The sequence below is a fragment of the Centrocercus urophasianus genome, unplaced genomic scaffold (genome assembly GCF_019232065.1).
Source record: "Centrocercus urophasianus isolate 14NV4802_14NV808 unplaced genomic scaffold, USGS_Curo_1.0 seq_15, whole genome shotgun sequence".
In the NCBI taxonomy this organism is placed as follows: domain Eukaryota; kingdom Metazoa; phylum Chordata; class Aves; order Galliformes; family Phasianidae; genus Centrocercus; species Centrocercus urophasianus.
The window spans coordinates 46,927,873-46,953,045 of record NW_024884697.1 but is presented as its reverse complement, the minus strand read 5'-3'; the positions used below and the strand labels follow the sequence as shown (position 1 = coordinate 46,953,045).

Sequence of the window (25,173 nt, the reverse complement as noted above, 5' to 3'; positions counted from 1 at the left end):
AACCTAAAATCTACTACTGAAGTTTTCACATTAGGATATCTATGATATACTGATGCCTTGTGTGTGAATTTAATATCTGTATTTTAAAATCTCACACTGTTGCTTTACAAGGTTAAGAACAATCTATGCTGCAATGCTAATTTGATCACTGGGTAGAAATTGCTAGAACTTTAATAGAACTATTACTTTCTTCATAATCAATTTTCAAAAAGCCATATAGCTTAATATTATGAAGCTATGCAGATAATCTCTTGTATTTTATGGTTTAAAACCCATATGATTACCAGCCAATAAGCTCTAACAGCATTTCCTTAAGGTAGGATTTTCTGATTGAACCCTTTTGATAGATTTTTTTCTGGATCAGAGGCAGAAAACTGGCTGTACCAAAAGGTCATATAAAAATCAGATATGTAAAAAGGCATTTACCTTCACTTTGGCTTTAGGTGCCAGAATCACTTTCTTCTTTGCCCTAAAGCAGGGGAAATAAACACACGTCAGAAGACAGAAAGGCAAACAGTTTTAGTGCCACCCTGATTATATCCCAATAAGCTAAGAGGATGACTACTTAGCTCCAGCTTTTTTAATAGAGCACTCTTAAAATAGAAAATCTCTAAAAACATACTTGGGGAAATAACAAGAATATCTTTGAACTACTGTTGTTGCCTTTGTATGTAAATTAGATGCAAAACTTACTGAATTACTGATATAACCTGATGTATATCAACTTAAGAGATTTTTTTTTGTAATTTTTCAATTCAGGGCATTTCAGTCCCTCACAATCTCAGGAGCTTCTTTCAGCAGAGCTTTATCTAAATGAAAATCACCAATAAAGGATAAAGGTTATGAAATTTCACTTTTTATTGCTGAGTTGTTTATTTTTGTCACCAAAGCAGTAGTTTACTTCACGTTCCCATTTGTATTTCAAATCACAAAACCAGTTTTTTTCTCCTCCAAGGCTTTCATCGCTTGTCCACTGTGAAATAGTTCTAACTACCTTTTGTTGCAAAGAGCCATTTAACGAGTTCTCAGGTGTTTTATTTTTTTTTTATTATTATTATTTTTTTTTTTTCAGTGCAAATGGACATTGTAGCACCAATGGCAGTTTATGCATGCAAAGACAGTACAGAGGACTATCAGTTGCCTGCTTCAACGTTTCAAATTGTGTCTAATTCTGTTTCCTCAAAAAGATAAACAGATTAACGCTTCACAGCTCTTATTCTCCTATTCTAAGCAACTATAAAAAAAAATTGTAGGTGGACTCTGACTCAGTTTTGCCATTAACACTGTATGTTTTCTACGTAATCATATATATTATGAGAGTTATCGTTTGGTAGTATTCAAAGCCATAAATGGTTGAGCTCTTACTGAATGAGGGCTGAACTCCTAAGAAGGACACAGCACTGTCCGAAAATGCTGAAAGTAAAATTTCACTAAGATACAAAACCTACTGTGACTACAAAGACTTATGAGGAAAAGAGCAAAAATTACTGGATACAATATACTATGCTACACTGTTTAAATTTTGCTGGGTAGAGTGCTTTGGAATAATTTAAGGAAAAAGCGTTAGTCCACAAATATCCACATAAGTCATTTGGCCACTTCAAAACCAAGTTAGAACATTCTTGTGATACTGTATTTCAAGTGTAAACCTAAATTAAACAATCAAACATTTATGAACATTGTCTTCAAACAAATCCCAAAATACCTCCCTTCTCTCCCCAGAAGAGGTAGCATAAAGAAATACTATGTACTGAAGCTGTTAATGAGCTGTCAATACTCACGGAGCAGAAGTGAGATGATTGTGAACACTCCGGCTTTCCTTAAAAAGCATCCTGCAAGAGTAGTGAGAAAAGAAACATAAGATGATTCTATAGGGACAGACAGAACATGACCAGCTAATTCTCAAGTACCTTTGTATTCTCAGAGAAACCTTTTGTTATTGGTTTCTAAAGCAGTTGGTACTGCTCTCAAAATGCAGTTGCTGGCAGCCATACAAAAACAAATGCTAAATAAAAAAATGGTTATGTTTATATTCAAAATACTTCGTTCAATGGCCAAGCAGAAGTGTACTGGAATAATGGAGTACTATGTCCTCCAGCAGGAAAGAAGTCCTGACTTGTCAGATCTCAAAAGCTAGCAGACTACTTCAAATATCAAATAAAGGATTATTTTAAACTCCTCTCATTGCACGTCCACAAATTGATCACAGGTATGAGTTTTGTATTTGCTTTTTTTTAATGCTTTCTTGTTGTTTTTTTTTGTTTGTTTGTTTGTTTGTTTGTTTGTTTTAATGTAGAAAGAAGTCAGAACACAAGACAAGCTTGTGTCTATTAGCCTTCAGTATTTTGTACTGGCCATTGTGTACCATTCCTGTGACTTCTGCATTTACTCTCATATTTTACCACAGTCATTGACACAGCTTCATGAAAGGTTAGAGTTGCTATGATAATCTTAACATTTTATGTGGTTTTATTCCCACATGATCGACTCCTGCTCAGTGAAGTGAGAACAATTCCTTCCCTGTACATGTGACTTAAATGCAGCTATAAACAGAGAGTTAACAAAAACTCCTTCCTCTTTGCTTCAGTGAATTAGATGCTAGTTTTCCTACATCACTTCATCATGTTATCACTAACAACATGAACAGCTGTCTAAACAAGAGCTTTTCACCACTGAAAACATCCTGTAGAGCTGCAATGGTTATGAAAAATCCAAGTATCCACAGATCTCATGCAATCTGGCAAGAAGGCATTAACACAATCTTGTTACATTTCCAATGGCTTATTTTTCACATTCAGTTTTCACATTTCATTCACCATACCAACCTCCAAATCTGTACAGCACCGTCTATGAAGAACATCAGGAAACAAAAGGAACATTCCCTACTCAATGCTTCAGTGACTTATCCAGCTGCATTTCTCCTCGTGTCTCCTGCCCACTGCTTTGATTGCTCCTTGATCTTTTTCATTTTGGGGCATGTGAGACACCAGTAATTTGCAGTGTTATCCTTAAAGGCTCAAGACAAAGTTTAACTGCCTCTGTTAAAGAAGTCAAGGATCCAGTACAAATAAAGGCAGCAAGAACATGCTTAGAAAACAATTTGTCCATTGCATTTGTATATTTAGCTATAACAACTGATGAGAGAGGTCAGTATGACATTGCCTCTCTGACATGACTTCAACTGTACTGCTTGACCTCTGAGAAATAAGTGTGCTGCAAGACTACTTGCAAGACCATCCCTCAGAAGATGAAACTTTGGGAATTCCAAGAAAGACTTCCTGATCTTTTTGCTTCCTTTAAGCATGCATATATTTATATTACAGGCATTTTTAAAAGGACATGGAATTAGCATGCAATCCATTTACAAACAAATTAGTCACATTATCACAGAATCACCAAGGTTGGAAAAGATCTCTAAGATTATCCAGTCCAACTGTTCAGCTATCAGCAACATCTCCCACTAAATAACGTCCCTTGGTACAACATTTAAGTGTTTCTTGAACACCGCCAGGGTCAGTGACCCCACTGCCCCCCTAGGCATCCTATTCCAGTGCCTGACCAGTCTTCCAGAGAAGCTTTTCCAACATCCAACCTTAACCTGTCCTGGCACAACTTGAGGTCATTCCCTTTAGTCCTATTGCTAGTTATGTGGGAGAAGAGACTGACCCCCACCTCACCACAACCTCCCTTCAGGTAGTAGAGGGCGGTAACATCTCCCCTGTACCTTCTTTTCTCCAGACTGAACAATCCCAGTTCTCTCAGCCACTCCCCATAAGTCTTGTGCTCCAGACCACTCGCAGCTCTGTTGCCCTCCTTCTGACACACTCCAGGGCCTCTATGTCTTTCGTGTAGTGAAGGACCCAAACTGACCACCGTACTCAAGGTGTGGCTTCACCAGAGCTGAGTACAGGGGGATGATCTCTTCCCTGTTCCTGCTGGCAACACTATTTGTGATACAAGCCAGGATGCCACTGACCTTCTTGGCCACACTGTTGGCTCATGTCCAGCCATGCACTGATCAATATCCTCATGTCTGTTTCCTCTACACAGTCTTCCAGCCACTCTGCCCCAAGCCTGTAGCATTGCCTGGGGTTACTGCAGCCAAAGTGCAGGACTCAGAACTTGGTCTTGTTGAACTTCATAGAATCATAGAATCACAAGGTTGGAAACGAGCTGTAAGATCATCTACTCCAACCGTCTTCTCATTACCACTGCTACCACAAGCACTGTCTCGCAGCTCTTCATCCAGACACCTCTTAAACACTGTCAGGGACGGCGACTCCACCACCTTCCTGGGCAGCCATTCCAGTGCCTGACCACTCTCTGAGAGAAAAAGTTCTTCCTCATGTCTAAACTTCATCCCACTGGCCTCAGCACAGCTATCTAGATCCCTCTGTAGGGCTTTCCTATTCCTTGCCAGATTGACAGTTCCTCCCAACTTGTGTCATCTGCACATTTACTGAAGGTGCACTCAGTCCCCTCATCCAGTTCATCAATAAAGGTACTGACACACCATTCATAACCAGTCACCATTCACCACTACTCACTGGGCCTGGCCATCCAGCCAGTTCTTTACCCAGCAAAGAGGGTACATGTCTATGCCATGGACCAACAGCTTCTCCAAAAGAATACTGTAGGAGACAGTGTCAAAGGCTTTGCTAAAGTCTAGGCAGAATACATCAACATTATGTGAAAAGGTTCTGAAGTCCTTAAGGATAAAAAGAATTTCTCTAAATCCATGAATATCTGTAAAACAGTCTCATCAGGTAGAGAATGGAAATTTTACACATAGAAAAATAATATGAGAAAGAACCACCATAGTTACGACACACGTCAACAGATGAACATGGTACAGTTTAAAGTTGTCTTTGATACCTTACCTCATACTTCTACTATGAACAATGGGAACATATGAGGGCTGCTCCGAAACCAGTGTTCCTTGTTACATCATGCTGGCTCATGACACTAGAGGCAGATGCCGTTGGTCCCGCAATAGAAGCTGAACCGTCCCACCAACATTCTGTTACATGTTGCTGCCATGTGGCAGGTGGCAGCAGAGAGACAGGCTGACAAAATGGTGTCTGATACAGAAGTGTCTATGAAGCAAAGGTGTGTCACTGAATTCCTCCATGCAGAAAAAACCGCACCCACTGACATTCATAGATACTTGTTGAACATTTATGGAGACCAAACAATGGATGTGAGCATGGTGAGGCAGTGGGTGGTGTGTTTCAGGAGTGACAACACCAACATGAAGGACTAGCCACATTCTGGATGGTCATGCCCAGCTGTCACACCACAAAATGAAGAACATCTTGATCAGCCCATCTGCACAAATTGGCTAATAGTGGTGACTATGTTGAAAAATACTGCTCTGTAGTTGCGAATTTGTTCCATCAAATAGAGTTATTGTGGTCTTTGCATCTGTTGTACTTTCCATGGAAATGAATAGGAGGCATGGCTTTCAGAGCAAACTACTTAATACAGTCGACTTTGCAAATTAAAAATTTTCCTTCATTTTAAGCCCACAAAATTCTACGCTATAGCCCTACTCTGATTAATAAGCATTCTTTATAAAATACATAGTAGGTCATTGTTAACATGACATACCTTCCCCCTACCTATTTTATATAGCTCCTTTTCACTCAAGGCCAGATATAAAGATTCAAAAATATTAAAACTTCAGCATGAGAGTCCCTATCCCAACATCTCAGATGTTCATCCAGCATATGAACTAGAGATGCTGCATTATGAACTATTACTGAATGCTACAAGAAATATTTGCTTTTCCTTTTTCCATGCATAACTGCCCAGAAAGGCAGTGGAAAGGTCATCTGAACATGATCCTGGGCTCTAGCTTGTCCAATCCGAGGAGGAGAGTTGTACAAAATGAGCACCATAAGCCCCTTCTAACCTCAGCCATTCCATGAAAGCAACTTCAATTTTAGAAGGTAAAAGCCATTCTGCGTGGATATACGTATATAGATAAGGATTTGAACACACACATTATGCAAACACTTATTTTAACCTTATCAGAAGCCATTGTAAGAGCTTGTGCACTGGGTGCACACCACACACATCCTTGTTTTTTATTTTTTATTTTTTATTTTTCTTGTGAACTGAAAATAAAAGCAGTCGTTTTGCTTTCCGTGGCATATATGAACACGCAGAACACGCAACTTTCTGATAGAAGTACTGAAAGCGATGATACAATCTGTTCCAGTTCTAACCATTATGCTTAATACGTTTTAACAAGATGGCTGACATTTGTGCTTTGAGACTGGTGCAGTTCAGTCACTGTCTGTGGCAGCCTATTTAGGCAGCAAGATAAAGATTTCAAATAACAGAAAGTACTTTCCTGGAATTAAGATTTTATCATTATGATCAAAGTAGGGAATATCACAGAATCACAGAATTGTAGGGGGGTTGGAAGGGACCTCCAGAGATCATCGAGACCAACCCCCCTGCCAAAGCAGGTTCCCTACAGCAGGTCGCACAGGTCGGCATCCAGGCAGGTCTTGAACATCTCCAGAGAAGGAGACTCCACAACCCCCCTGGGCAGCCTGTTCCAGTGCTCTGTCACCCTCACCGTAAAGAAGTTCTTGAGCACATTCGTGTGGAACTTCCTGTGCTCCAGAATACATACATACATACAAAGATTGAAAACTAGAAGTAGTACCTCCTTCAGACATCAAGCAGAATCGTGAAGGTAATATGCAAATTACATTTAGATGTAAAAAAATCAATGACCAGTGTTCAAAGCAATCCTTCAATTCAAATACAGCAAAAAACAGTATGTAAACACAAAAATTATGGTATCCAAACAGCACAATTGGTGAATTGAATTAACTCTTGCTGTAACTCTTGCTGGTGTTAAGGCAGCTCTTGTGTTTTCTGTTGTTTTTGTTTGTTTGGGAGGGGTGACAGTTTGTTTTATTACTGAAACCACTTTTACAGTTGGTTTAAAACCTTATGAAACTCTACAGCACACTTATTCCATGAATAGGAGAGAACCATTTATGGCTTTCAAATTAACAATTCTGACACGCTTCACTGTATTCTAGGATGACCTCACACTATCATCTGACTGCTTCACTACTATCACCACTGATCTCCCTGTATCTTGTCCTGATCTAAACCAGGATTCCACATCTCAACTAAATAAAATCTCCAGAACAGATGACTTCTCACCAGTACATTTATCAGCAAATTTAGCACATAAAGCTAAACTCCTGAGCAGAAATAAAACAGCTGTATGCCATGCAGTGTAAGATTTTGTTTGTTCCTTCCAGCAGTACTTAACAAGCAGCTTATTGCACCCTTATCTTCTACACTGACTATTCCACAAAACACCTAAGTAGTTTTCACAACTCAATGCTGATTTGACTAACCTGCAATTAAAGTATTACTCAGCAAATCTGTTAGCATTGTTCTATTATTTAGCTTTGAAAATTAGGTCAAGATTTGAGGGAAGATTGTCTTCTGCAATGTGTGCTTCAGAAGGAAAGAACATGGCATCTGTGTTTGTTTCTCTCCTTGCGCTTCATAATGCCTGAGAACTTTGTCAAATTTGTATTTGACATTAACTGGTACTGCTCTCATTTCATTTCTATCCCTTTGCATAGTTGTTCTCTCAAGTCAGTATGGATCAAGAGATAGGTATATTTTGAATTGCATCATCATAAAGCATCCCAATAACATACAAGAAATAAGAGCACAACAACTTAAGTGTCTCCTAAAAATCTGGTGTTGAAATTCCAACTTACAAAGTTTTTGTAACACTGCTTCATCAGACTGCTTAAAACATACAGGCAACACTGCTTTCTCTATCATTTTACGTCAAAGGTAAAGCTTCCCAAACAGTTATTCTTTCTTCTCTCAATATTTCTCCAGAAAAAGGAGCATCAGGGACTACAAACTTCAGCAAATACAGTTTCCAGCAGATGACAAAAGTAAACAGATCTCCAAGGAAAAAAAAAAAAAAAAAATCTTTGCAAGACGGGGAGCTAAAAAAAAAATAGAAACTTCATTTCTAAAGAAACTCATTCTTTTAAAATATGCCAATTCCATGGACAATTTTGAAGTATTAAAAATACACCTTTGAGTTAAATCCATCACAATAAATAAGGTTCATAAAATAACATCAAAAGGAATAGATATAAAAAGCAGGTATCTTACCTTGCCTGCATCCAGCCTTTAGGCCAAAGTGGTTTCACTTCTGTTTCCATAAAGGTTTTGAGGTAATCTTCAGCAGACTGACTTCTGTTTGGCTCTAGCTCATAGCATCCTAGCTTGATCTTGACAAGATTACACAACAAAGACCTGCAGAAGAGAATACAATGAATATGTTGAACCCAATGTTTCAAAAGCTCAGCACAAATAGAATGAGGAACACTGATACTGTACAGCTGCTGTTCATTGACAAGCAATTTTTTTTTCTATAGAAACAACTAACTTCAATTAAAAAAAAATCAATGATCACACAAGTTGCTACAACTGTTCTCCTGCTCTCAGCACACCATATAGCTCATTTCTTCTACCATTTTGTAATTAGTTTTACATCTTTGTTTCCTCATAACTGAAAAATCTTCTCTCACTTTGCTCACAATAATCTTGATCGCATTTAAGACAGATAATGTCTGAAGGCATGTGAAATCTATTCCGCCCTGAATTATTATTTCAACAGAACGCTTTCTGACATGGATACTGTCCTTAAAAATATAAAAGTGGACGGAGCTAAGTAACATTGACTCTTCTGAGCCTCATGAAATAAAAAACAGATTAAAATTCTCATTTTTAAGTATCCCTTCAAGTACCCTGGTTAAACCACAGCACCAGGTCAGCTAGAGCTGTATTTATATATATGTAAAGCAGCATATATAATACAAAACGTACCCATAAAAATATATAGTATACATAATATATTCCATGAAACTTGCTTCCCTGTTATCTTAACATAATATAGATTAAAAAAAAGATTCAAAGTGAGAAGTTCAACAGCCCCCTTTAATAGTATTTATACCAGTTCAAAAATCAATTTAGAACTTGCATAAGCAAGTAAATTAGAGGGATCTGTCTGGTTAAAAGCCTGTTATTCTTCAAATAATCTAAATAATCTAATTTTTCAGTAAAAGCTACTCTGGGAAACAGAAAGGAGAATTCAGCCTTTCAGATGAGTGTGTTGTTCTTAAGAGATTACAGAATTTGTGTTCTAACGTGACAGGATGGGTTAAGATTCACACAGTGTGGATGCTGGCTTTCCCAAGGACTGGGAAACTTGCCCAAACAGCACACCCGATTTTGTCTCTCTGTTCTATTGTAGCCCAAGTTTTACCACTCGCTGTGTGACAGCTTTTTGTGACACCCCCAGAATGGTGGAATAATCAGGTGCAACTTTGCTTATACCTCTATTCTTTGCTTCAAAAAGCCCATGGTTCTGTGTCCAGGAAAATTCTCCTGTGTTTGGATAAAGTACATGAGCAAGCAATGAAAAAAGGGTTGGGCACGGGATGATCTTGCCTTTCAAGTTAAAGAAAAGCATGTTTACAGTGCAGCACTTTAGCTTGCCTATTTTGCCTCTTAGCATTTCCCCAAACTTTTAAAAAGATGTACTTCTGATCATGATTATTTATTAAACAATGCTATGTAACAACACTCTCTGCCAAGACTTTAACACGAGATCAGGAAAAAATCTTGGTGGAAAATGTAGTTTCTCACCTTACTGTGTCATCCCAATGAAACTTCTTTCTGGGCCCCACAACCCTCTTCCCAGGTTTCTCATCATCATCTTCCTCTGATCCATTTTTCTCTCGTTCATCTTCTGTTTGCAACCTACATTTAAAACAGTTGCTTTCTTTATAGATATACAACATTTAAAATGTTTCATTGAAGAAGCACTGTGTTAGACGTTAAGTAAAAAAAGGGATCTATCTTCACACTCTAGCTATACCCTCCCCAAAAGGGCAAACAATTTATCTACCCCCACACCTCACTGCTTCACAATCCTCCAATACAAGTGAAGACGACACACTGTATGGATCCCACCAAGGATGCTGACTCTAAGTTTAATGTAGTGCGTTCTCCTGGAAAACGCAGAGATGCTGATCAATCTGCTAATGCTTCTCTGAGACTAAATCAGTTAACTGTGCAGGAAACAACTAAAATATAAAAAAACAGAAGAATCATGAATTTGAACACATGCTCCTATTTTCATTAGCCCAGCACATTGGTTATGCCCAGTCTCCTTCTCACAATTCACAATTTCTCTCTCTCAAAATCTATTTCATTCAGTTAATGAAATTTCTTTCTGAAGTCAGGTGATGACATCACTGAAACAATACCATATACTTCGTACAACTCAGCTAGAGCTTAATGCTTTGCTGAGCTCAGAGAATGAAGGACACTGAGGCATGCTGACAGGTAAACTCTAAAATGTGAACATGCACATCCCAGAAATACTTACTTGGCATTCTTAGCTAGGTTACGGGCCTGACAATCCTCTTGATATTTGCATAACTGTTCAGGCATGACGTTACTGACAGCTAGTTTCAACTTCTGCAGTGGTTCTCTCAAGCGGTCATCCTGCCATAAAAGAAACACCAAATTAGTCCTATCAGATGCAATATAAAAATAACTTAAGATAATTTCTCTGAAATTGTTTCTTTCACACTCCCAATAAGCTACACTGTTGCACAGAACAGGATTCAAGCATCACATAGAAAGTACTGCTGCAGGCAATAGTTGACACTGGAAATACTAATGCATGCATTTGAAATTTCTCATACAATTAATGTAGTCTTGAGACCAGAAACGATGAAAGATAGTCACAAGGAAACAAGTCATGAACATCCCAAAACATTGTAACAATCTCATTTAATAATCCTTCCAAATCAAAATATGGAATAAAACCTCGGGGAAAAAGCAAAATGACTTGACTGATGAACACTTATATTTTTTAAAAAGTATATGATGAATGAAGTCTCCAAAAACTCTGTAGTATATCTTCAGTAATGATCAAAATCTATGTATTCAATTGTCTATGTATTAGATTATTACTAGAAGTAATTTTTTTTATGTGCCTGAAAGGCAAGGACTATGAATTTAAATTAGTCTCCAGATATTAAGAATTTCAAAAATTAAATTGAAATAAAAATACGTACTTCCTTGCATTTTAAATTCTTTTCCATACCTTGGAACATTCTGGTTGGAAGCAGATTATATTTAAGGTCCCTTCCAACACAAACCATTCTATGATTCTATAATCTTCCAACTTTGTGTTCTCAGTCCTGTTTTATGTCTTATATCTTAAAGCTTAGTATAGAAATAGCATACGAAATTGATTTCCTACTCAGCAGGTTCTGAATTCTCACATCCTCAGATCCTCTGCAAGATCTAGCTCTAAAGCTCACCTAAAGAACCATGTAAAGACCCTTCAGACCATAGAAACCTTTTTAATTCAAAATAAATACACACTCTTTAAGAGGAAGGAAGCTGCAAATGAAGCAAAGTACTTGTAAGACTTAAAAGCAGCATACATGCACAAATAATACAGGCTGGTCATCTATAATCCATATACTCATTTTTTTTCCTGACACAAAAATGAACGCAACAGTAATTTTTAGTCTGTCATAACCACAGTAATTGTGGCTCTCTAGTTCTCTTGCTCTTTATCTACTCTGTAAAACTATCCAGCCTTCAATACAAAAGCATTTAATTCCCAAAATAGGAAAATCCAAAATACTTAAAATATTTGTCCTTAAAGTAGTGACAAGAGCAGACAAAAAAGCATTCATGCTGATCTAGCAATAGATACAGAATCTTTTCCTTTACTTGAGACAATGGCTGTTGCTCTACCCTGCTGCATTCTATCCTTACTGTTACATATTCGAGTCACACTGGAGCTACTCTCCCCCCCGTTACCTGGACATTGAGGTGTAACTTCTTCAGACGCTTTATCAGTGTGTCCTTATTGCATGGCACAAAAGCCTCAAGGTGAGAGTACACTCCATTGCGGATGGCAGGATTTATCTCCTGTAACTGTAGCTCAATACTGACAAACAAACAAGAGACAGCCAACCAGTGAGGTACTCCAAGATGAAGATGACAACTGAACAAAAACCTAATGAAGCTTCGTATGCATAACATTCTAGCTATGCATACTTCAAATAGCAGCCTGGGATATATTGTCAGATTTGTTAAACGACCTTTTCAGAAAAAAAAGTAGTCTTAATGGTAAGAAACCATTCCAAAAAAAGACTTTCAGATGCATACTTCCCCAGCAACATTGAATGCTGCTATCCAAATTTTTTTTTACTCCTGCGGTTTCACGTCAATATTGGTAATATTTTGGCTGCCGGTCTTCTAGAGATTACTTCTTTTTATTACTTAATATTACTAAAGACATAAAACCCTGTATGTTAAATGCTTAGCTGAAGGATTATGGAATAGGAAGAGTCAGCATTTTTCTTCATGAAAGCTAAAGGTGTTTTGATTTATGAAGATGTGGGACAGCAAGAAAAAAATGGCAAATTTGTTGAATTTTACACATGAAGTCAAGGACACAGGGCACTACAAAACACTTTACAGTGGAGAAAGACAGACAGATAGTCATGACAGGAATTGTATCATATATTAGTCTCTTTACCTAATCACTAGCTCAGACTGATCTACCTTCATTGACTTTTAAGGGCTTTGTTGGAACAAACTCAACAATACTTCCTCTTCTGTACTTTTCCTTTCACCCCATTTCCAAAAAGGAAAGGTTGTACAGATAAGCACTTACTCCAGCAGAATATTATTCATGTCTTGTGTGAAAAACTTCTTCCTGCCTTCCTCATCAAACATCTTGGCAGCCTGAAAATACAGCAAAAAAGAATATTCAGAAGTTCACAGATGTCATTTTAATCTCAACGTTTGCAGCTTTACTTTTACAGCTATATCATACTCTTATTTTTTAGTGAACAGCATTGCTAGGGAAAAAAAATCCACTATTCTTAACTACTTAGAAAAGGTGCAGATTACAATCGTACTCAAATTACTCTTTGTTCTAGTGCACACAATCACTCTATTTAGAATCTGCCTGGATTGCTGATGTTTTTCAATAACCCTAAAAAAAACACACACAAGGAGTGCAGTTTTATTATCTCAGTAGTACTGATGGCTTTAAAAAAAGCAGCATTGCTTGATGCTCCTGCCTGTATGACTTGTCAACACATCACCATCGTCCAAGTATAAAAGGCCTAGTTTCTTCCTCTGTTTATGTACCTTGCCCAGTGACAGCTTTCTAGCCTTTCTTGGATCCATCTCAACCCTTCCATGTGATTTCTACAACAGAACTGTGTATGCTATGAATAAGTGTCATCCCCATTTTCTGGTGCTGTTGAGCATTGTCTCCAACTTTTGACTTGGGGCGTGAAAACAGGAATTTCTTCTCTACTAGCTCTTTAGTATTTTGTCTGGGAAGGAAGGAAAAAAGCAAGATAACTCGTGTGTGCATTTCCTTTCATTAGAAGTTTTTCCTAGTCTCTCAGGAATGCCTGTGTAGAATTCCTTTATCCTTGTTTCTTTCGCCTTGATTCTTACTGTCCACAAACTATGGCAGCCACAAAAATGCCAACTCAATTCCCTGCACCGTTCAACAAAAACAAAAAGACAAAAAAAAAAAAAAAAAATCAGTAAAAACTCTCTACTCTTTTCCATTCTAAAGATCTATGGAAGTCAAGAGAAAAAACACAAAAAACAACTTGCAACGCTTACTGTCTTGAGACATTCTAGCAATGGGACCTGAGAGTGAATATCTGAAGAAGCTGAAAAAGTACATCCTTACAGAAATTTACGTAAATACGTAATCATCATACTGTCTGACAAATACTGTGGGCAGTCAACATGCTATGTGGCTAGCAGCCTAATGAGAAAAGCTCTAATTTGTCTTTAAAGAATTTTAGTTAGCAATTTCTGACAACATAGGTTAATATTATAAATAAATGCAAGTGTTAACTTGACAAAATTCCTTCATTACTATTAAATACTTACTGTTCTTCCTCTTTGTAAATGACCCACTTATGTTAGAAAAAATATTTTCTGAGATTGTGAACTCTACATTGCACAGTAAAATAGGAGTCTGTTACTCCATCAGAAACTGTAAAGCAGACAACTGTCTTTGATCGTTTACCATTTCAGTCATGAACATATACTGTAGGCTTTTTAGCTCCTGTAAGGACTGCACTCCACTCACTACCTCCTACTGTAAAGTCATCTGCTGAGGGGATGGCACTATCTGTTTTAAGATTACTGAAGCAGTTTCTCTGCTAAAAAACAAGAAAAGTTATAGATGTTTACAAGTGATAAGATACCAACAAGACAAGTTTGAAAGTCTTAGATCCAGTATCTTTAAGAATAATTAACACAAGGTTATTACCTTCTAGTCTATATAAAGTGGCAGGAAAGATGTTTTGACTTTCCAGTCCTGAGAGATCTTAGAACAATTTCATTGTTATGTTATCATACTTAACAGTGCTTCTGGTCTTTGAAAAGGATGAAATCAGCAGAGTCAAGAAACACTGCTATCAATGTTGGGATTTTTTGTTCCACAGACAGACTATCTTGACAGTTACAATCATAACAGAAAACAGGCATTTTATTACTTCCCTGCTTTGTGTGCAATATTGTCCTCTGCCACAGTAATTCAGAATTACACAATTAGGGAACTAGAAGACATTAATTTACACAAGAAGATCAGGAAGCTTTCATTGTATATAGTCAGCAGCTTCCTAAATCTTTTTACTCTCTTGCCTAGATATATCATAACTCCATTCATGGAACGTAGCTTACCTTTCTTTGCATTAAAGAGCACTAAATATGTGAACCTGATAAATGTCTGGAAAAAACTGTAAAGGAGCTTTTTTTTTTTTTTTTTTTTACTCCTTTGTCACTGATAACATGTCAGTTGTCAGTTGATGGCAATTTGTAGAAGGGAAGGAAGCTGCAGTCTTTAAGTCAATACACAGCCTATTCTTCCCTGAGTCTACATGTAGCATTGCTCTGCTCAGCCAGCACCAAACTTCCAGAAAACGTGACCACAAGTAGACGGCCATAGAATTAACTTTAATTCAGTTTTCTCTTGGAAAACCTCTCTTCCAACTGAATGGGGCTTTATAATGACATAGCGTGAAGCTGGGACAGGCAGCTAACACTTCCTTAATTTTGGCCTAACCCAGTTCTACTGCTGTTTTGCTAGAAACTTACTGAAAAATTAACCTGAAAATTTGAAGGCTGACAATCCTCTCACTCACGTTATTCATATTTAGCTATGGACATTTTAAAACAACTAAGAATATTCTATAATGTTTATATACAGCTAAGATTGAGTAAAGATAACTATGACGTTTAAGTAACAGCAAAGCAAGCTCTGCTGCTGTCTGTCACTATGTAGAAAACTGCAGTTTAACTACGACTATAAAACTTACTCTTGAGTAAAGAAAAGCTGCACTTTATTCTGAGTAAGGAAAAGCTGCACTTTATTCTGAGTAAGGGAAAACTGCACAGGTAAGATCAGAATCTGGACAATCAAATAACAATCTTCTTCTCCACATTCACATAACATCCACAACTGAAACAAGGAGCATACAATACCTTAACAGCTCTGAGCCCTTTCAGTAAGCTGTGGGGATGTTTGTAAGCTGGGAACTTATCGTTTTTGGTTAATATTTTTTGAGACTCCACTGCAACATTTCATAAAAAAACATTCAGTTCCCACCCCTGCACTCCCACCTTTTAAACTGGGAAGTTCACATAATTTGTGTTACAAACACAGAATTCCAGACTGAATTAGATTGTAAACTACAACAGTATTTCCAGGCTTCCTCTTTAAAACTCGTGGGGAAGCATAAACTCATAAATATTAATAATTTAAGTAATTCAAGTCAAAATTAACAGTGATATTCCCATTACGGAATAAAACATTACAATTTGTTGAACATGTTAAGATTCAGTAGAAAAACTTGTCTCCACCGTGAAACAAACACCATCTCAACTGTTGAGCTGCATCCCCTCTAGGTCCATTTTTATCTGAGTATAAATACAACCACTGACATTAATGCTACATTTTTAGCATTTCAACCAGCATTTCAAGGATGACAACTCAGATCCTAAATATTCTTCCTCCTTCTCTCAGATTCTTGACTGCAAGCCGTCACTACTGAGTTCATACTTACTGTTCGAAGATCTCCAATGCGCTTTTCAAGTAGCATAGGCAGACCTTCTGGGAGGGCAGGCACCTGCTTGGGTGTCATGACCTGAGAGGTGTAGGTTGCATGAGTGACATTTCCATTTTCTCCTGACAGCTCAGATACTGGGCTGCCATCAGAAGTGCCATCAAGCAACTTGTCAAAGTCAATGTCTCCCAACATCTCCAGGGCACTTTCAGTTTCTTGCAGGAGATCACGTTCATTTGTGCTACCAAAAATGGAGAGGACAGGATCGCTGATCTTAAGATTCAAGTCAGAGATATCATTTCCTGCACTGAGAGAGGAAGAAGGAATTTTACTAGGGGTAGAGGTCGCAATAGTCACTGGAGGTTTTGGACTAGATTCCTTCTTCCTCATGGCTTCCTTCTCCTTTTGAAATTTACGGATCATGGCAGCCAGAGAGAGCGAGTCTTTATAAAATTTCTTTTTCTTCTTTTCAGACTTGTGTGAATTTAAGGCCATTACTCTGTAGAGGAAAGAAATATTTCATCAGAATGGCACGTGACTTTGTTAAAGGTAACTAAGGCCTTGAAAAAACTGGAAGTTTAGAACTTTTAAAAAAATTAGCAGATGTAAGCAAGTGCTTCCATCTTCAGACTCTTCCACCAGTTACCTCAAACTCCTGCTTGTCATATGATTTCACAATCTTCAACTGAAGCTCTGTTTTGTTGTTGTTTTTAACTATGTTACATATACCTCAAGAAAAAGTTCATTTACGCTACACTGCTCATCTACACTTCTCAACTTGAAGTTAGACTTACAGTTAGATTGACACTGCTAGAACACAAACTTGCCTATCAGACTCCAAAACAGTAGCAGGTTACTTAAAGTTTAGGCACACCACGTGTATGTAAAAAATTCATTCCAGTAAGTATTTTTACATGCAGACTCAACATTTACATGCCACTCAAACTGAACGTTTAACCCCCAGTCCTTGTCCTTCATTAAAAAAAAAACAAAACAGGTTTTCAATGCCAACTGAATATCTACAATAAGACTATGTTCACTCAAGGACAGTTTTCCAGAAGCCAATTAAAAATCCTATAATCTTACAAGGCTATCACCCTTCCATGCTAGCCTCAAAACACAGGAAAGTACACAAAAATTAGTAAGAAATATGTAGAATAATCAAGCTATGTTTACAGTTTCCCAGAATAGAAATCTAGGGATAGGAAGCTATTTTTCTTTAGAAGGTAGAAAACAAAGATGTAATTCTTACTATCAGAAAATTCCGGGTAGAAGAATGATTGTTAATACTTTTCACAGATTCAAAATTTCTGTATTTTCCATAATTCATTTTTTCTTTGATTTTTTTTCCCTCATTCTTATCCCCCAAAATTCTGAAAGTTAGCCTGGAGGATGTTAATGTAAAAAAAAAAAAACCAAAAACATCCCAGACCAAAATCTATTAACTATTAGACATGAATTAACAATACAAAATCCTAAACAACTGTGATAATCTCACTATGGCATGAAAATCTCAGAAACACAGTTTGTATACAATTCAACATTTTATTTAAAGGAAGAAACCTACCCCAACTGCTTAGGAACTTTCATTTTCCGAGGCTTCTTCTCCTTTTCCATCCCTTCATCTTTCCGCTTGCGCTTCTTCATTCCACGATCTTCACTTTCTTTTAACTTTGCTATCTACAAAACAAATTAAATACAGGACAAAGATTCTTCCATCAAAAAACATTTTTATAGCAAGAAACATCTAATTTCTTTTACACTTTCCAATTGGGAGCCAGAAAAAAATATCTTGATGTGTGTGAAGGCAAACAGTAAACTGGATTCACAGCAGCAATACCAGTTACTGATAATTCTCCAACACTACTTTTTTTGAGGCACAAGTAGACTGCCACATAGCCTCTCTGTGTAGCAGCCACCTTGGAAGACCAAGCTCTCCATTCTTCTGCTACCACAGTCGCATGGCTAAGTACAGTGCAATATGGCATATCTTTCTGGCTATTCAGATCAGTGGTCTCCCCTCCAAACTTGGCCATCCCTAGCTTACTTTCTGAGGCTGACTGGGAAAGCTGAATGGTGGAGGGAAAAGGTGGGGGTGGAAAGCTCTTCATACTGTTCTGTTGTTATGCAGCAACAGTCAAAACACTGCTGCTTTATCAGCACAGCAGTAAGTTACAAATACAAATCATAGCACCATAGGGCTTATATGAAAAAAATGTTCAGCACACAATACAGTATGCGTTTTGTGAAACATGCAGGATATACATACAGACATACACACACACCTTTTAACACAGCTATTTCTATGTTGTGAATTTATTTTAACAGACATTTTCTTTTAACTAGTATTCTGAGTATGAAGAACATTTCAAATCCTATTTTCTACAGAATTAGAAAAGCAATGTTGAAAAAATTATGTTTTCATCTTAGGGAATAAAATTCTTATAAAATTAAGTAGTTATCTGTCACTTACTTAAGATGGATGAACACAACCTGTAAGCCTGCCTGAACTAATTAGTTTTCCAAGACTGAACAGTCTATGGGCATCTTGACTTATTTCCTAAGTGCTTATGCAACAGCCAATAAGGCAGTACCGTGTATCACTCTGCTTTCAGTCTCTTCATCTACGGCATTTAAGCATACCAAATCTTTTTTGATGCCCACCTCATTCATTGCCCACTGTATAAAAAGCATAATTAATACCACTCACTTTTGGTGGCCTATGCTTTTTGTCCTCTGCAAAGTCATCATCCTCTGAGTCAGATGCCTGGCGGAACTGCAGGGTACCAGTGTTGATATAAAACCCTCCATATTTGGTTGTCAGGGATGCAGGAACCAATTCATCGTACTGGCATGAAAAAAAGAGTTTATCATCATCACTTCAAATGTTTATGTAGCTCATTTACCACTCCCTATACATGAATAACTATACAGAATTACATAAGTACTGCCTGCTAGCATAAATCAGGATAGCAATACTATTAAAAAGCTCACTGGACAGGGTACAGAATACTAATATCACAGAATCATCCCTGTACTTTCAAAATCACACCTTGATCTTGGAAGAAAAGATTACAACATTAAAAAAAGAAACAGCTCTGCTTTCTGAAGGAAGTGAAGACAGGCATGAGGCCTTTTGTCCCTTTAGAGAGAGTATTTCCAACTTCCTATCTCTGACAGCATGCTACCTTATGTAAGAAGCTAAAATCTCATGATACATAAACTATATGGACAACTACGCACCACCTGCCTATGAGCAGTTTCACTGTTTACAAGTTGATTTTGTCCATGCAATAGGTAAGCACATTGTGAATTGTTTTTGCCTACAACAGCCTTACATCCATAGCAGCAACATCACCAATTTAAAACGCACTTTGTAAAAATACTGCCTCTACTGATTTCACATTGTGTCATACTTTCACTGAATATCCTTCAATCTTATCAGAGAATGCACAGTTCAAGCTAACGATGTTTTCTAATAACACTTCCTGTTACTCAAACATTTGTAACCGATCCTTTAGTTATCTGCAACTGATAATTAAAAAGTTATTTTCAGAGCTCATTTTTTGCATGTTTTCAAAAAAGATAACAATCTGAACAGCCATCACTCTGCAAAGGAAGAAATCTAAACCATTTCAGAATTTTGCAAAGCTGCATATTGTGATACCCAGGAAATAGAACTGAAACAATAGACAAACTTGTTTTTGTAAAACAAGCATAAAGAACTTCCTGGATTATACACTTTGTTTAATGGAAATAGTCACAGCAACGCTCATCTTCTTCCTGATTAGTTTTCATTAATACAGGACTCTGCAGTGCACTTGGCCTGCTCAGATTGTTCCAACAAACTTTCTATTCCTTAACAACTCACAGTACCTGCACAAAGAAACCCTTTTCTCATCTGGTTCTCTGTTTGTTTGCTAAAATTGCTCTGACACCTATTGTGAAAAGTATTTTCAAACATCTGTTAATTTCGGTGACACATTTTGTTAACAACAAATAGTGAAAAATCTAAGGTGGTGAGCTTGATCAACAACAAATAGAAGCAATAGCCTGTTTAGAGGCATAAAACCAAAATGCCTAAGTGTTACAAAGTACCAATAAGATACAATGACATTTAAATGACTGAGAATTGGTTTCTTCCCTTCTGAAGGGAAGGGTGTGAGATTTTGACACATCTTAGAGGTATGTACTCTGGCATAAGAAAAAGTCTACTCTGAGTTACAGCTGTAAACAATAAATGTTTACTAGCAAGACCAAACGATTAAGTAGGACAGTGAATAGGGAAACAGTGTGTTTGCTATTTTGAATAGTGAGCCAGCAGGCCTTTCACTGCTTGCCTGCTAAGAGCTGATACATCCCAGAATTCAACAGGTTGAAAAAATTACTAGGGCAAGTACACACATTTTTAACTGCCACGCCAGTAACTGGAGATCTGAGATCACTCACAGGAAGGGAACACATGCAGGGCAACGCAGTCAGTTACCAGGTTAGTCCATTCCCCCTGCACAGATGTAATATACACTGAACATATATGTATATATATGTAATATATACTGAAGATACAATTGGAGACAGTTTAAGAACTACAAAATTTGCACCACCAAAAGCATGAAGACAGAAGAGTTATATTCTTAAGAGGAAAACAATTAACAAGCAGTTAGACTAGTAAGTTGCATGGAACAGCCTGAACTTGGAACTTTACATGGATTTGATCTGAGTAAGCAGTTAGAAATTTCACTGAGTCATCATCTTTATCTTCTTGGAATGGAAGGCTTAACATGCAGTACAAGAACACACACAAAGAAATAAAAGCAGTGACAGGATCTATGAAATACCTTGAGACTGCATGAAAGACTAGTGCAAGAAAACAGGAGACTATTAAACAAATTGAAAGCAAAGTGACTCAGTTATGGACTTGTCATTCACCTTAAAAGACCAGGACAATCATGCAAAGTGAACTGAAGAGTGGAGGCTGGGTAAAAGCTTCAGAGAAGCCTGATACTTTTCCATAGGCCCTCAGAACCAGCTTCATTAAGTACAAGGAGATGAAAGGGAAAGAAAATAAACGATTATCCACAGTAGTTAATAGACAGAGCAGGCATTTCCCTTTTAAGCTGACAGGGCGTGAACTGAATTGGTGAGGTTAGGGCTGTATGGGATCAAAACAGAAGTATAGACTAGTTGCCAAGTTTAGAGGAGAAAGTACACAGTTAAAGCTGAGACTATTATCATAAGAAGTAAAGAACAAGAAAAGGGAAATACTGAGGAGACTTGGCTGCAGAGCAGTAAAGGAAGCCCCAGAGAACAAAGTAACAATTAAAGACAGTCCAACAAAGTCACAATTAAAGACAGAGGAAACCATGAGTTATAGCAGGTGATTAGTATGATCGACATGACACATGGCACAAACTCATGCAAACAAATTGACCAGAAAGGCACACTTTATTCAATATAGTGAAGAACAGACTTCCATACAGTCAGCAGCAAACAATGTCAGCGAGATGGGGAAGTGCAGCTGATCACTTAAGGCTTCAGCAGCTTTCCCCAAGGACTATGAATTTAGTCTGACTTCCAAAGACCTTTCTGACATTCAGATCTCCTTAACCCTTTCATTTCATTTTTCCCCAATAAAATTTGTTTTGTCCTCAGCCTGCTGAACAAGGAATAAATCTAAAACCGAGTTCTACAAACTGAAGCATAACTAGTGTCTCTCATCCTCCAACGTAAGCTCACTGCTGACTAGTGCTCTAATCCAACATAAAACTTGAATGAGATATTATAATATACTGGCACCAGCTGGATTCAGCTTAACTTTGAAGTTCCTCCAGGACACTCAGAAGGCATACACCTCTTGCAACTTCCGAATCTTCCAATGAAGTCTTTTCAAGATTTTGCTTTTCGTTAGCTTTTTCTGCATATCGAATCAGAGCTCCTGTCTAATTCTATTATTGAAGGAAATCTGTTAAACTCCTTTACAATGCTCTAATCTTCCCTATACATTCAAAGACTGAGAATTAGAATCATCAGATACACAAACAAGATTTACGCACTGGTTCCTGTGAACAGAGGGTTGTCTCAGATTATGGAAAGATCCTGCGAAGAAAGACTGAGACTGTCTTCAAAGTACATCAATATAGAAGTTATTCTCAACTACTCTCTTATTTTCTACTGTCCTTGAACAACAGTATTGTTACTCTAGATTTGTTTCCATGTGAAAGGTAATCTAAATGTTTTTAAAATAAATTAACTGGTTTTTATTCCTAATTAAGTTAACCAGTTTCTTCTTTATTCTTACACTAAGAACTGCACAGTTATACGTATTATAACTAATTTAGTTCTGAAATCCAAACCCACAGTACACATCTTGTCTGCTTCTGTGTTTAGATATTCTGGTTACAATTCTGCTTGTTCTGTTCTTTGCCAGAGAACAAGCTGTATAATAGAAGTACACACATAAAAAGGCTTTTCAGTACTTCTGCATTAACTCCTAGAAATGAGATTTGCTGTAAATGCATTCAAGTGTTTAAAAAAAAAAAAAAAAAAAACAAAACCTGAATAGCATTTGTTGTGAAACTAGCTTTATTTGGATAAAAACAAGTAGAGACCATTTTTGTTCCTTGTTCAGCACATTTCTGAGATGGCTCTAGCCAGCTGCAGTGGGAAGCGAGGAGATGTACACCAGGCCAGCAATAATGGAATGCCAGAATGGCTTAGGCTGAAAGGAGTTTTCCAGGATTACACAGAAAACTAAGCAGAAAGCTTTGTAATGCTAAAGGATCCACTTCCACAATGTATACGTAAGTTTTATGGTGCCTTTTATTTAAGTAGGTTGATCCGAAAATAATGCCTCCTATTTATTTCCATGAAAACAAGAACAGCACTATTCGATAAAATTCTCAACTACAAAACAATATATATATATTCTTCAACATAGACACCACCATTAGCTACGCATTTTCACCAGTGATGAACAAAGGCCTGCACACCTTGCTCACAAAAATACGCATGGCTTGTTTTGTCTTTCACATTGCTGTCCCCACTGCTGAAATGTACCATCCACTGCCTCACTGTGCTCACTTCCACTGTTTGGTCTCCATAAATGTTCAGCAAATATCAATGAACGTAAGTTCTCCACATGCAGGAATTCAATGACACACCTTTACTTCATTTGCACTTCCAAGCCAGACACCCTTTGTCCCTCTGCTACCATCTGTCACATGGCAACAAAATGTAACAGAACACTGGCAGGAAGTACCACCAAACTCTCTTCTGACATCATGAGCCAACATAACAAAAAACAGGAGGCATTACTTCCACAGCAGTATTTGCATTTCAGCTTACTTTATGAAGTGTATCATCAGTCATGTGACCTATCTGTCCAACTGCATTCTTTCAGAGATTGCGCTCTGATCCACTCTGAGTAAGTAATAGTAGTAGAATACTGAACTGTATTTTTAATGTAGTGCTTAACCCTTCCAGCTTTCACGTTTCAGAATAATGCTACTGAAAAAAAGTTATGCTTTGTACTTTCCAAAAAAAAAAAAAAAAAATTGAAAGTAGTAAAAAAAAATAGTGCTGCAGTTACTATCAATATTACATATTTCTTGCTACAGAAGTCTTGACATACACCAATTTAAGCAATGATACTACAAAGGCCAGATACACATCTGCTTGTTTGTTTTTTTTGAATACCCAAGAAGCTATTTGAGCTTTCTGTTTCTGAACTGTCCCAATGAGGTCTTGAAGTAAATGAACAGTCCTAAAGTATCTGATTTAAATGTAAGTCAGAACACAGGATTAAAAAAGCTACTCATTTATTCCTCCCTAAAAAATTGTATATTTTGCAGAAAAAGCATTTTAACAAACACCAGATTCACTCTGTACATTCAATTTAATTCATCTAGCCATAATGAAAGTTGCACTGTAAGACTGCTTGGTACTGCACTGGGCTTTTACAGCAACATTTTGCTATCAAGGAGGCTGAAGGAGTGGCCTCTGTGAGAGGCCCCAAGTCAGATAAGAGCCAGCTCCACCCAGCTCCTGCAGGGACCAGCTGCTGGCCAGAGCTGAGCCACTGAACAACACTTGGTGGTTGCAACAGGATACTCAAGAAAGGGTAGAAGTTGCTGTGGGGAAACAGAAGAGTGAAAAAAATATAGAGAGGAACAATCCCAGAGATACCAAGGTCAGTGAAGAAGGGCAGAAGGCGCCCCAGGCAGATCTCCACGCGCAACCCATGCAGGAGCCCACAGTCCATGGCAAGCCCCCGCAGAAGGAGACCATGGGCCAGAGCTGCAGCCCATGGAGAGGAGCCTGCAGGGGAGCTGTCGCTGATGGGGAGCCATGCTGGAGTGGTGCACCCCTGAATGCTGGGCCCCATAGTAAAGGCCCATGATGTCCTTGCAGCTCCTGGGAAGCCAACCCACACAGGATCAATTTGAGAAGGATGACATCCTATGGGACGATGCTCCTACATGGAGCGAAGGAGTGGCAACAACAAAGCATTACTATGGACAGAGTACAATCTGCATTCCCCTGACACCCTGGGTACAGGGTGGGAGGTACAAGGTAGACGAAGGGAAAGGGGTTTTTAATTTGCTTTTAGTTCTTACTATTCTAGACTGTAACTAACTGGCAACAAATCTTCCTCTTATGTCTGCAACAACTGATGACCAAACCCCTTGTCCTTACCAAACAGACAAGGTCTTCAGAGGAGGGACAGTGAGAGCAGCTGTGTAATAGTTGGCTACCTATGGTGTTAAACCAGTATAGAACATAGTTTAAACACAACTATTCCGCATGTGGAACAGTATCTGCTTTATTTGTTTGGTACTCCACACTACACCCTCATTTATCTTCGGGGAGTAGGGACACAAAAGCAAAGGAAAATTTAATTGAAATTTGCCCTGAATTCATTAGAATGCATATGACATATCAGCTGCCAGCCAGCAGATCTACC

The 25,173-nt window shown here is 37.8% G+C and overlaps 1 protein-coding gene across 1 annotated transcript in view; it reads right to left on the bottom strand.

The window, feature by feature from the left end:
* UBN2 (ubinuclein 2) overlaps nt 1–25,173 on the bottom strand; it is a 57,760-nt gene that overhangs the window by 16,946 nt on the left and 15,641 nt on the right. Inside the window, exons 4-13 of the mRNA XM_042816398.1 lie at nt 18,922–19,059; nt 17,779–17,891; nt 16,212–16,710; nt 12,782–12,852; nt 11,920–12,049; nt 10,463–10,581; nt 9,718–9,831; nt 8,179–8,322; nt 1,782–1,832; nt 427–469 (exon numbers count right to left, since the gene is read on the bottom strand). Of these exons, the coding sequence (XP_042672332.1) occupies nt 427–469; nt 1,782–1,832; nt 8,179–8,322; nt 9,718–9,831; nt 10,463–10,581; nt 11,920–12,049; nt 12,782–12,852; nt 16,212–16,710; nt 17,779–17,891; nt 18,922–19,059 (1,422 nt within the window). The remainder of the gene's footprint in view (nt 1–426; nt 470–1,781; nt 1,833–8,178; nt 8,323–9,717; nt 9,832–10,462; nt 10,582–11,919; nt 12,050–12,781; nt 12,853–16,211; nt 16,711–17,778; nt 17,892–18,921; nt 19,060–25,173) is intronic.